At 46.5% G+C, this 13,856-nt stretch overlaps 1 protein-coding gene across 1 annotated transcript in view; it reads left to right on the top strand.

Moving 5' to 3' along the window:
• LOC105492989 (NADPH oxidase 5) overlaps positions 1 to 12,031 on the top strand; it is a 47,171-nt gene extending 35,140 nt beyond the window's left edge. Inside the window, exons 15-16 of the mRNA XM_071101141.1 lie at positions 6,250 to 6,416; positions 7,473 to 12,031. Of these exons, the coding sequence (XP_070957242.1) occupies positions 6,250 to 6,416; positions 7,473 to 7,604 (299 nt within the window). The 3' untranslated portion in view covers positions 7,605 to 12,031. The remainder of the gene's footprint in view (positions 1 to 6,249; positions 6,417 to 7,472) is intronic.
• The last annotated feature ends 1,825 nt before the right edge of the window (positions 12,032 to 13,856 follow it).

Below are 13,856 nucleotides of genomic sequence, written 5' to 3'. Positions count from 1 at the left end.
TTTATTATGATGTGCCTTGGTGTGGTTTTATGTTTCTTATACTTGGAGGTCATTGAACTTCTTGGCTTAATGGGCTTATAGATTTCATGAGATTTGAAAATTTTCCAGCTGTTTGAAAAAACATGTTTATCTGTTTTTTGTTTGTTTACTTCCTCTTCCCCTTCTTGCCACTTCAGTTACACAGTTTGATATTATCCCACAGGTCACTGAGTCTCTGTTCTTCTCTTTCTTTCTCAATCTCTGCTTCATTTTGGGTAGTTTCTATTGCTATGTCTTCAAGTTCACTGATCTTTTCCTCTGTAGCACATTATCTATTATTCCCATCCCAATAAAAATCCCAGCAGGATTTTTGAAAAATAGAGATTGACCAGCTGATTCTGAAATGTACATAAAAAGCCAAAGGACTTCAAATAGCTATTGATTCTACCCAATGTATTTTTCATTTGTTACTGTATTTTTCTTCTCTAGATATTCTATCTGGGTCTCTTTACAGCCTCCATTTCTCTTGTCGACATATTTGTTGTTTTGTTTTGTTTTGTTTTGTTTTGTTTGAGACAGAGTCTCACTCTTGTCACCCAGGCTGGAGTGCAGTGGTGTGATTGTGCCTCACTGCAGATTGGGCTCAAGCAATCCTCCCATCTCAACCTTCCAAGTAGTTGAGAGTGCAGGCATGCATGACCATGCCTGGCTCATTTCCTTGTATTTTGTAGAGAAGGGGTTTCACCATGTTGCTCAGGCTGGTTGTCCTGAACTCCTGGATTCAAGCAGTCCTCCCGCCTCAGACTCGCACAGTATTGGAATTACAGGCATGAGCCACCATGCCTGACCATCATATTTGTTTTGTTTTATTTTGCTTTGATGTTCTTGAGCACATTCATTAATTATTTCAACATTTTTGTCTATTATGTCTATCATCTCTGTCACTTGTGAGTCTGTATCTAATTACTAATTTTCTCCAGGTTAAATTGTATTTTCTGGCTTCTTTGCATGCCCGATAGTTTATTATTTGATGCCAGACATTATGAATTTTATGTTGTTGTATTATGGATTTTGTGTTATTTCTTTATTATTTTATTTTATTTTTTATGTTTTTGAGACTGGATCTCGCTCTGTCGCCCAGGTGCGATCTCAGCTCCTGGAGCTCACTGCAACCTCTGCCTCCCAGATGCAAGCAATTCTTCTACCTCAGTCTCGCAAGTAGCTGGGATTACAAGTGCCCGCCTCCACGCCCGGCTAATTTTGTATTTTTAGTAGAGACGGGGTTTTACCATGGTGGCCAGGCTGGTCTCAAACTCCTGACCTCAAGTGATCCGCTCACTTCGGCCTCCCAAAGTGCTGGGATTACAGGCGTGAGCCACTGGCCTGGATTTTGTGTTATTTCTTTAAATAGTACTGCACTTCGTTCTGGTGCACAGTTAAATTATGTAAGACTGTGGGTCTTCTTGAGGCCCACTTTTAACTTCTATTGGGGTGAGTCTAAAGCAGTCTTTAGTGTGGGGTAGGACTCTACCTAATGCCCTATTTATGGCAAAGCCTCTTCGCTTTTAGTGGGAACGCAAACTATTCCCAGCTGCTTAGCTCGAGGTATCGTCCATCCTAGTTTTTCTGGTCATTTTCTTTCACACATTCAAATTACTGCTCAGTCAGGGACTTAGGAGAAACTATGCAGATTTCCAGAGCTAGTGAGTGGCCTCCTCCCTGCCTCCCCTCCTCCCCTGCATCTCTCCTTCTCTCCTCCTCTCTTCCTTTCTGCAGTTCCCTTTTCCAGTCTTGTGCCTAATATTCTGGCTGTCTTGGCTTCTGTGAATGCCAGTTTCTGTCTCCTCGCCACAGGAGACTGCATCAGGCAATAAGCAGGGCTGTTGTAGGGTTTACTTCATCTGTTTCTCTTCTCTCAGCAATGACAGTCCGGTGCCACCTGCTGACCAATGTCTGGAAACTATTGTTTCGTGTGTTTTGTACATTTTTCTGGTTGTTTCAGGTGGAAGGGTAAATGTGGTTCACTTTACTGCAATGTAAATTTTTCTTTTTTTTTTGAGACAGGGTCTGGCTCCGTCACCCAGGCTGGAGTACAGTGGCGCTCACTGCAACCTCTGCCTCCCAGGCTCAAGTGATCCTCCCACCTCAGCCTCCTAAGTAGCTGAGACTAAAAGTGTGTGCCACCATGCCCAGCTAATCTCCTTTTTTTGTAGATGGGTCATCTCCAGGTGACTCAGGCTGGTCTTGAACTCCTGAGCTCAAGTGATCTACCAGCTTTGGCCTCCCAAAGTGCTGGGATTACAGGCATGCACCACTGCACCTGGCCTGCAACATATATTTTTGATGTATACAAGCTGTAAGTAGAGACAAACATGGATAAACAGATATATTTATTGGGAGTGAATGCTCAACCTTTTTTCTGATGAGTGACAATCAAAAAGTTTAGAGAATGATCTAAGACAAAGATTAGACACCTTGGCCAGGCATGGTGGCTCACGCCTGTAATCCCAGCACTTTAGGAGGCTGAGGTGGGTGGATCACGAGGTCAGGAGATTGAGACCATCCTGGCTAACACGGTGAAACCTCATCTCTACTAAAAATACAAAAAATTAGCCGGGCGTGGTGGTGGGCGCCTGTAGTTCCAGCTACTCAGGAGGCTGAGGCAGGAGAACAGCGTGAACCCAGGAGGCGGAGCTTGCAGTGAGCCGAGATTGCGCCACTGCACTCCAGCCTGGGCGAGAAGCAAGATTATGTCTCAAAAAAAAAAAAAGATTAGACACCCTTTTTTCCTTCCATTCGTATTTTTTAAAATAAAGATTAAATACCTTAGTATATATGAAGTCTTTAACTGTTTGGTCCCTTGTTTTATACTTTTATCAAAAATGAATCTTTGGCCTGGTGGCTCACGCCTGTAATCCCAGTGCTATGGGAGGCCAAGGGAGGATTGCTTGAGGTCAAGTTTGAGACTAACCTGGGCAACATAGGCACACGCTGTCTCTACAAAGAAAATTTTTTAAAAACTAGTTAGGCATGGTGGCATGCACCTGTAGCCCTAGCTACTTGGGAGGCTGAGGTGGGAGGATCACTTGAGGCCAATAGTTTGAGGCTGCAGTGAGCCATGATAGCACTACTGCACTCCAGCTTGGGCAACAGAGTAAGACGCTGTCTCAAAAAGAAAAGAAGGCTTGAATGTCTTCCCCTCAACCTCTCCAACCTCTCCCTCCTCACTGCCCAAATGTTTGCTGTATTCTACATATTTTACTAAGCATTTACTCTCATCATTATTAAGTATGGTGAAATATTTCTCTGGATCATATCATAGTCTTAATGGGACATCTTTGTGGAATACCGAGGGTTTACACTATATTTAAATGTTAATCTGTTAAAGTCATTGTTTTGTTTTCCTTATGATTTGTAGAAGGAGAACTATCTTTAGATATGTTTCTGACTTTTTAAGAGAATTGGCGTAGTGTTTTAGACTTGTTGAGTTCATTAGAACCAGATTGTATTTGACTCTTTCTTTAATTATCACCAGGTTGTCATGAGTGAATTCAAATTCCTATGATAAACACAGTTTATACATTCAAGTAATCAAACACAGTTTTCTACAAGAAACTATCCAAACAGATCTAGTTTACTATAACAAACATTCAGAACCTTAAAGTTCAAGTCAACAGTCTTTGGAAGATAACGCTTCAAGCTTAGAATAGTTCAGTAAAGCTCCTTGCCCTTTCTTGTAAATAACGATTACAGCAAATATTTATATACCATTGACTTCTTTTTCTTAAATGCTTTTACTTATATTAATTCATTAGAAACTCAATTTTATGATGACAAGCTGAAGGAAAAGTTTAAATTTAATTTAAATTTTCTAGTTACTGGCACATAAATATTTGCTGTTTGCTTCTTCCTAATCTGTGTAAACAAAGGGTAACAGCTAACCCAGTGCTTTGTATTCTCAAAGCCACTCGAGTCAACAACTCTGTCACATCAAATTTCTTTCAGGGTTTCTCATTAACTGCAGCTGAAATTTGTGGCTTCTGATTTCAACTTTAATTATACGTCAAGGTTTGCATTAAATAATTTTTGGTTTATAATTTTTAATTTCTATAGCTTAAGCATCAATTATTCTAAGTTTGTATCTTTACTCTACCCTTAATAGCTATAGAACCTTGGGCATATTATTTTACCAGTTTGCCTTGAAAGCAGTTATCTGAAAAATCTGGATGCTACTAGTACCCACCTCATAGGATTGTCATGGGAATTAGATGAGATGTCATCTGCAGAACACATAGAACAGTGACTGGAACTTAATAAACTGCTTGATAAATTTAGTGGTGGTGGTGGTGGTAATAGTAACTGCTTAATAAATTTATTTGTAGTAGAAGTTCTAGTAGTAATAACTGTTTAATAAAAGCAGTAGTAGTATTTAATGGCTATTTAATGAATGGTATAGTTAGTGGTTATACCGTAAATTATTTAATCAAGCTCCTACTACTGGACATTTTGTTTATTCCTCATTCTTCATAATCATAAAAATGCTGAAATTAATATATTTGTGCACATAGTTTTTTTCTTGCTTTGGGTGATTTTCTTAGGAAAGTGTCCCAGAAATTAGATGGTTGTCTGAAACACAACTGGATGGAGAGGGTGAAAACCATGCCAGGTCATCCTCCACAGCCCCTTTATCTTCTCCCTCCCACCATGGTGTCTCCCCTTCCCTCCTCTTACCCCTCTCTGGGGTATGGTGACTCTGAGGCAGGGTAAGAAGCAGGGGGTCCCCCAGGTGGGCATCTCATAATACATCTCCCTCCCTCCCACACCATCCAGCACGACTAGGGGTTAAGTGACATGTGACATGAAATGTGCTATCCCTCCTAGGGCCATTTGCATTGTAACAGCAGCTGAGACCTTAGGCCAAATGAAAAATGGGCTGATGGTGACTTAGGAAACAATAAAAAAGCACGTTGAAATGGCAAAGCTCCTTCAGTGTGGGTGTAGGGGAAGAGAGGAAGAGGAGAAGAATGAGGTGATCATCAGCTCGGGAATGCTCCTTGCCACATCCTAGATCAGGCCCTGCCAACTCTGGCTTGAAGCGACACTCAAGCCTAAGGCAGCACTCACCAATCTTTTTCTCATCATGGCACACATAAAAATGATAACATTCTTATGTCACGTCTGAGTATGGAACACGGAAGTGCGCACCTGGGAGCTCCTGAGTGCTGAAGGATCGGTATCCCAATAGACCTGTAACTTTGTGGCGCAGAACTGCAGGTTCTCTGGCCTTGTGGGCTCTTTCGTCCCAGTCTCCTTCCCCGTCTCCTCAGCTCTCCGATGCCGCTTCCTAAAGCGCTGTTTCATTATGTCACGCCCTACTCAGTTACTCTCAACCTTCCCCTCTCTCCTAGCTGGACATTCAAGACCCTTCTCATTCTGGCCTCAATCTCTTTCCAGTCCCACCTCCTTTTGCTCCCATCCGAGGATGCGGCTCCAGCTGGGCACCACACCCTGCCCCGCCAACATCGCATTTGTTCCAGCCTCTCACTCTGTGCTCACACTAGTCCTACTTAGCATGCCTTCCTTTCACCTCTGCTTTTACTCTCACCCCTCATCCCAGGCCTAACCCAGTCCCCATCCCTTCTGGGAAGCAGCTCTGTCTGCATTAGCCCTTCCCTGCATATCAGTAGCCTTCACGCTATGATCCATTCACTCGGCCTTTGACCCTTTAGTCCAAATTACCTTTTCATGTGTGTGGCTTGTGTCCCCAGCCAGGATGAGGACAGACATGTAAGGCACAGAAGGGCACGAGCTTTGGAGCCCAGGGACTGCCATGCTCACTGCCCTGGGATGCATTTCTTCTATAAATACAAAAGATCTTGGCCAGGCACAGTGGCTCACACCTGTAATCCCAGCACTTTGGGAGGCTGAGGCGGGTGGATTGCTTGAATCCAAGACCAGCCTGAGCAACACAGTGAAACCCTATCTCTACAAAAATACTAAATAAACAAATATAAAAGATCTAACTCTTGGAGTGGCTGTGAGGCTCACCTTCGTGCATATAAAGTAACTAATGTGTGTCATGCACATAGTAGGGCCAGCTCAAGCAACGGGCTGCCTTTCCTCTCCATGGCACTGGTCACACGACAGATAGTGGGCAAAAGACCTATGGGTCTCCCTCCAAGCCCCAGGGTAAGGTAGTGGTTGGCATACTGCCCTGCGCCCATCATGGGTGCTAGACCCTCAGTGCAGTCCTCTTCCCCTACCCAACAGACCGCTTCCTGGAGCTGCATATGTACATGACATCTGCACTGGGCAAGAATGACATGAAGGCCATTGGCCTGCAGATGGCCCTTGACCTCTTGGCCAACAAGGAGAAGAAAGACTCCATCACGGGGCTGCAGACGCGCACCCAGCCTGGGCGGCCTGACTGGAGCAAGGTAATGCCAACTGGAGCCCTGCAGCTTGCAGATATGGATGAAGCTGAGAGCCCGAGGCAGCAGTGGGGCAAGGTCAGGGGCAAAGTGTGAGGTTAAGAGTTCAGAGTCCAGCAGGGACCTCATGGTGCAAAAGGTAAACAGGGTACCTACACTGGCTTTATCACTAGCCTTTGTTCCGTCATTAGCCTCAGTTTCCCCATCTGTTCAGAGAGGAAGTCAGTCTCTGTGACCTCAAAGACCCCTGCAGCCTTGACTCCCTATGGACCAGTGTCAGAAGGCCTGAGTGGACAAGGACCTGGAAAAACACCAGATCTTATCATCGCCTGTTACAAATGGGGAAACTGAGGCACAGAGACATGAAATAGTTTGCAATCGTTTTATTTTATTTCTTAGATGGGTTTCGTTATTATTTTCCTTCCCTGAACACTCACCTGTCAGGGTATACAGTTTGCAGGAAGTGGCCCAGAAGGTGCTGCTTTTAAAAGTGCTGCAGATGACCCCATGTCTGGGTCACGACAGCTGAGTGGGAGGGGAATGTCCGTGGTGAGTGCTTGGGCATCAAAGAGGACTTTCAGAAAAAGGCAATTCATAAGCAGAATTTGGGGTAGAAAAGGGTCCTCTCTGGGGGAAAGACTGACATCAGGAAAGATATTTAAATCACAGCAGGTGGCCAGCCCTGGGGACTAACACTAGGTTCAGACTCCCATGGGAGTCCCAGAGCACTGTATGCATCTCTCTGCATATCTGATTTAGTGCCTGTCTCCCACAGTTGCAGATCCTTGAGTGGAGGGCCTGGGTCTTACTTATTTCTGGCCCTGGTCCCCTCCCTGGGGTTCTGGGTCATGTTGCCAGTTGAACAAATGGCTGTTAGTTGAATGGCTGAGTGTCGAACTCTGCTGTAAAATCCAGCAGCTGTGCCATGCAGCTCCTTGTGGAAAATGGGGATGTTTATTGCTGCCGACCTGTTATGCTGTTACCTCCGGGCAGTTGTATCACTGGTGAGTCAGCAACTCCACCTATCTTTCCTCTTCTCTTCCTCAACCCCACTGACTCCAGGTGTTCCAGAAAGTGGCTGCTGAGAAGAAAGGCAAGGTGCAGGTCTTCTTCTGTGGCTCCCCAGCTCTGGCCAAGGTGCTGAAGGGCCATTGTGAGAAGTTCAGCTTCCGATTTTTCCAAGAGAATTTCTAGCCTCACCTCTCCAAGCTGTGCCCCAAATCCACACCATGGGTCTGCTTCATCGCATTAGTATAAACACTCCCACAGGGACCAGCCTCAGACAACCCTCCCAATAAGACAAAGCCTAGGTACCCCCAAATCCTGCTCAATGCGGTAAACAGGAGACCCCAAGGGACAAATGAACTTCCTCTAGAACCCAGGGGAAGGGACAGTGCCTTGTTTAGTGTGCTGTAGATTCTGGGGTTGCTGTGAAACTGAGGAAACCAGAGGCTGGTGACTGGAGCTTGAGGGTGGGGTTCGAGGGCAACCACTCCCCCAAACATTTTCTGACGGAGCCTTCCCCTACATCCATGGTCCCAAACCTGCCCAATCATCACAGTCATTTGGAAGCTTGTTTCTCCGGCATCTTATAAAATTGTTCAAACATACAAAAAGTGAGGAGAATCATACAGTGAACAGTGTTACCTACTTTCTAGACTCCTCCGTTAATATTTTGCTCTGTTTATCACATAGGACATCAGTTCCTCTTCCCTCTTTTCCATCTGTCAACTTATCTGACTTTTTGCATGCATTTTCAAGTTAGGTGCAGATATCTCAGCACACCTTGCCACTTGGAGGAACCTTCTTTAAATGCACATTCCTTGGTCCCACTATCAGAAATTCTGATTCTGATGATCTGGGAATGAAACCTGAAATATGTATTTTCCACCAAATCCATTTGCATCGGGAGAAATAAGCAGCATCTTTCCCTGCCCCTCCTTGTGTCTTCGTCTCCTCATCTCCCTCTCTCTCCTGGCGCGTCCCTCAGAGCCTCTCCAGTCTCTGTATGCTGGCCTCTTCCTTCTCTCTGTGTGCTGAGTCACTTGAGAAGCAAGATGGAGACAGCCTCTTTTCGTGCCTCTCTCTGTGTCGTGGAAAGGTCAAGTGCCTGGGGATGAAGCAGGCTAAGCCCGGAAGCTCAGCTCAGCCACACCCAAGCTGTGTGGCCCTGGAAGCTTCCCCATGTCTGTTTCTTTCGCCTGTGAAATGGGCTGATGCCATCCCTCAGTCACAGTTGCTGTGAGGTGAAATGAGATGCCAAGTGCTCAAGACATTCTTCCCCCACCTCAGTGCAGCTCCTTGCTGCTCCAGGCTTTCGTACGTCTACATCACTTCTCCCCTCCTGGTTCCCTCTATCTCTGTTTTCCAGCCTCTGTTTACATCTGTCCCTGTCTGGACAGGGGGGAACAGCAGAGGCAGCAAAGGCTTTCTCAGTACATACTATGGGGAGGAGCGGCCCTGGGCAGAGGATGGGGGGGGCCTCACCTCCTCCGTTTGATCTGGACATTTCCATCTGTGCCACACCATGAGGTCCTGTGAGCCCCACATTTCCTGGGCATCCTCCACCTTGCAGTCAGTCCTGCTAGGTTCTCTTCTTGACAGTGTAAAGCACCCTTCCCCAAGGCTGCCATCATGGGGTTGGAACTAGGCACTTTCCAATGGGATAGTAGCTGGCACCTTTCTTTTCCATGGGTTGGAAGTCCATGGTTGGGAAGGGGGAGGTGAAGAAGCCAGATCATAACCTGGACGATGACATCCCTTATCTAAGGTGGGGCTGGGATGCAGCAGATTGGGGGCGGCGGGGAGGCTGGGTGTGACGTGCAGGGGATGAGCCAGTTGGGCAGATGGAAGAATGAAGGTAGGGGAAAGCTGTCTTTTGAAAGGGGCAATAGGAAGGGATGGTGGAGGAAGAAGCTGAGGCAAGCCCCAGGGAGGGGAAGGCAAAACATACCCTGGGGACTGGGACAGATCAGGATGGGAGTGAGGATGTGGTCTTTAAGATATGAGGAGGAACAGGAAGAAGAATGTGAGAGGAGGAGTGGGGCCTGGCTGCCAGCCCTGCAGTCTAGGAGAGGCTAATTCGATTTGGGTGGGCGGAAAGTGGGGATCACACTTGCTCCGAGCCTCCATCTACCGGGACCGAGAGTCAACAGGGCCAGGAGACCTGGTGCTGGGGCCTTCCAACCGGATTGTGTTTAATTTCCAGCAAGCCTGGGGAGGCACACAACCCACCGGGGAAACTCACACCTGGAGTTTTACCAGCCTGAGGCCACACACTCTTGGAACCTCTTTCCCTCTGTTGAGTCTGTACTTTCCCTTCTGCACAGGCTTGGGAAGGCTTGGACAATACACTCTCTGGAGCACAGAAGGAAACTAAAGAGAGTGTCCTGACTTAGGCTGGAGGATGTAAAGAGGGTGTGCCCAAATCATTTGGAAACGTGGCAGAATCTGTTTAGCACAGGCTGTCTCACACATGCACTCAATACACACACACATTCGCATGTCACCATTTTGGATTCTTTCCAGTCTATCTACACCGCCTTAACACTTTTGAGCCCTGTCCTCAGTCCTTTGCTGTCTTGTAACAAATTTCCACCAGGCTCCCACCCATATATACAGATAGTTAGTTGTTCGTTTAGGACTTAATATTACAGTGAGTGGGAGCAGGTGGAAGGACTTGGACATACGATTCTAAAATCCATGAATGCCCACATGTGTGACGACTGTATGCCCGTGTCCTGAGGTTTTCTCTCCAGACAGATTCCAGTTGCCCACGAGAGGGCGCTGCAGAATCACGGATCTCGAGAGGGTTTGTTTCCCAGGAAGTGAGACTGGTCCCTGAGTGGCCGTGAATCAAAAAGAAAGGGGCCGGGAAGACAGCGCCCTGTTCCAAAGCTCCCCACTAGAGGCAAAACCTCCAGGCTCCATCTCTGTGAAGTCAAGAGACTTCATGCTCAAGGTCAGAGTTTCTCTAGCTGTCAGCTTCTCACCACCGCCGCCTTCCCCGCAAAACTCGACCCTCCCCATACCCAGTGTCCAGTTCTGGGCTTTCCTCTTTTCTCCTTGCAACAAAATGTCCATCGGTGAGGTCCAATTGAGCTGAACAGGCCTGGCTCGGGGAGAGTTCACAGGTGCAGGCTCTGTCTGCCCCAGTGGACATGTCATTGAAGGCAGCAGGACCACACATGTGAGTGGATAGCACGCATGGTCTGGCCATCTGGATGTTTCCCAGATGTGCCCATGTGCATCATCAGCCGTCAACAGGAAAACGCATCCGGATGGCCGGCTGACTTTTCTCCTTTCACCAGATGTTGGCAATGCTGCAGACACATCTGGGCCCACAACAGATAAGGCTGACACACACAAAGACAAACGAGAAGGAGCAAAGGCCAGTTATCAGCATGTGTGCCCATCCTCACCCATCAAGCGGCAAACTCCCCAGGGCCAGACATGTGGACCCGAAGCCTAGCACAGAGAATAGACGGGATGTCGGTTCCTCCCAGGGCAAGGGGTTACTTAAATGGAATTATCCTTACAAAGGGTCTTTTGCACCTAATTGTCACTTGTAATTTGAGGCACAAAAGCACAAACACAAGCCCACTGAACCACTTTGCCAGGCGCCACTGCATTGTTCTGTGAGGACAGCACTGAGGGAGACAGCAGGCATTCCTGAAATGACCAATCAGGCAGGCCACTCCCGGATGAGCCGCACAAGTGCAGGCTATTAATACACTGAGCCAGGGGCATTCGTGGGAGGGGAGGGGGTGTGGGCAACATGGAGAGTCACCAGACTGGCAGACAAGGTCGAAGGTAGGGAGGGATGAGGAACATTAGCCGAGACTGGCTCTGGGCCAACTTGTTGGAGATGCAGTGGACAAACCTTTGCCCTCTGGGAGGCAGAGCACTGACTTCTACACTTGCCTCTGCCCCAGGCTGCTGTGTGACCTTGGGTGTATCATTTGACCTTTCTGAGTTCTCACTTTCTTATTATAAAGTGAACAGATCAAGTATGTATGTGTTTAAGCCCTTGTGTATGCATTTACAATGGTCATTTCTAGAAGGATACATGAAAATATATTTATCTGTGTGCTCTGGGGAGTGGGAATGGAGGGATACAATGAAGGAAAGGATTTTGTGTTTTTGTTTTCCTTTTTACCCTTCTGTAAAGTTTAAGTTTTATTACTGTTATGGTTTTATTTTAAAAAGAAACCCAAAATAGAATGTCGTGTAAAAGAAAATAAACCAAGTACCAAGTCTTTGATATGATCCTATTTATAGCACAGAAAATAAATGATATATGTATATCATGTGGGGATAAATAGATAAAAATACACAGAAAGACAGTTAGAAGCCAGCCCTAATCTGTCTTGGGCCCAGATGTGTCTACAGCATTGTTAACATCTGGTGAAAGGAAAAAAGTCAGCCAGCCATCCTGCTGCATTTTCTTGTTGATGGCCAACGATGCCCAAATGCCAAGCAGTTCGCAGTGGTTAACTGTGGAGGAGGCAAAGGAGGACTTGAATGGTTTCCCGTTATCTGTTTCCTGTATTTGTGTGCTACCTGAGTAAGGTTTCACTTCCTGCATTACTCATGTGATATTTTACTTTTTAATTTATGTACTTTTGTATGGCTTTTATCTATTTTTTAAGAGTAAAACAAAATGCACAGATTATCTGTAGTGTTGTCTAAGATCCTGAATATTGATTTGTTTTCAAGTGAAAGTATTTCAGGCCTAAGCCAAGGGACTGGCCCTCCACGTCAGGGGTCACTCCCTGGGCTCTTCAAAAAGGGAGGCTGCTATCGTGCCCATTATCAATATGCTGCTGGCCCTGAATGGCTTAAGTATTAAAATAAAAGGCCCTATCCAGGCCCAAAACTAGTCCAGAAGGACTGTGGATGCCCTGGGCATACACGTGAAATCGTGTGCACAGGGCCTAAGCCCAGCACCAGCCCAGCCTGGGAGTTCAGATGCCTCAGGGCACACTGTCTGTGCTAAACAAATACTCATATTAACCAGCCTTCCTGACAGATTGATGCATCTTTTTATGATCTGTCTTTACAATATGACGACTCTCTCCTTTTAAAAATAAGATTAATTCAGACAAGACATTTATTTTATGTGGAAATTCATCCCAGGGGGGAAAATACTCGAGCTGAATGCAGAGATGGCTGGAAAGAGACCTGACTCTCAAGGAAGCTTCCAGCCTCCAACCTTCACCACCCAGCTGTGGCCCCAAAGGGCTGCCCTAATACTACTCAGGGACAAATGGGCCCTCTTTAACTACCCTAGCCGTGTGAATGTAGCCTGCTGGAGAAAACAAGAAACAAAGACAAGTAGTGAGTTTTTGTATGGCAGGGAAGAAAAGGATGCATTTTTTGGTAAAGGAAAAAAATTCTGAGATTTACCCAAATGTGGCTGGACGTGAGTTTTTACATACAGATTAAGCTTGTCTTTAAATAATCCTAAAGGATGTTCAAGAACAGTGAATGATTTGTCTCTGTGTCCCCAGTGACTAGAATAGTGACACCACCTAGTAGGTGCTTGGCATGTTTCCTGAATGTTTCCACTGCTATGATCTGTTTCAGCTGCCGACCCCATGAGGTACCCTTGACTCCTCTCTCTCCCCCATCTTCTTCCTTCAGCCAATCACCAAGCCTGTCAACATGGCATTCTAAATGCTTCTCAAGCACATTTCCTTCCCCATTGGCCCTGCCTTGGTTCAGTCCTTAAATTGCCTGTTACCTGGACTGGTGGAGCAGAGACAGACTGGAGAAAGGAAGACCAGTTAGAAGGAAAGGAAACTCGGAAGACCAGCCAGCTAACTGGTCTTCCTTTCTCCAGCCTGGCTCTGATCCATCCTCCACACACTGCTGTGGGTCTGACTGCACACCTTCTTTTTGGAGGACTCTCCTGTCATAGCCGTCAAACTCCTGAGTCTGGCACACAAGCCCTCCCCCACGTAAGCCCTGGATGAAGATCTACCACCATTGCAGCCAGTATTACCTGGCCGTTGCCTACCTCTCAGGTCTTGGCAATGTCCACCTTGCTCTTTGTACTTTAACATCATTTCATGCTCCCCCAGGACACTGTGCAGCTTCGCACCTCCAAACCTTTACTTCTGCATTGCCTGACGCTTGGAGCACCCGTCCCGGTTTCCAGATTGAGATTTCAGAACACTTTATCATCAGCCCACCTGTAAAGGCTTCCTTGCTGGTCCCTCCCATTGCAGAATAAACAGCCTGCTCCGTAGGATTGTACTGTATGTACCTACTTGTACCTACACATGTATTGCACGGTACTGTATTTGCCTACTTGTCTATGAACTCCTCGTGGGCTTTGTCTCCCCAGTGCCTGGTGATCAGAATAAGTGTTGGGGAGCCGCTGTGACTCCGTTGAGCCTCCATCTCATTCCTTTCTCTGCTGCTCCCCTTCAAGAGTAAGAA

This window comes from Macaca nemestrina, chromosome 7 (genome assembly GCF_043159975.1).
Source record: "Macaca nemestrina isolate mMacNem1 chromosome 7, mMacNem.hap1, whole genome shotgun sequence".
Lineage (NCBI taxonomy): Eukaryota > Metazoa > Chordata > Mammalia > Primates > Cercopithecidae > Macaca > Macaca nemestrina.
The sequence above is the reverse complement of the archived record's forward strand: the minus strand, read 5'-3'. Positions and strand labels throughout refer to the sequence as shown.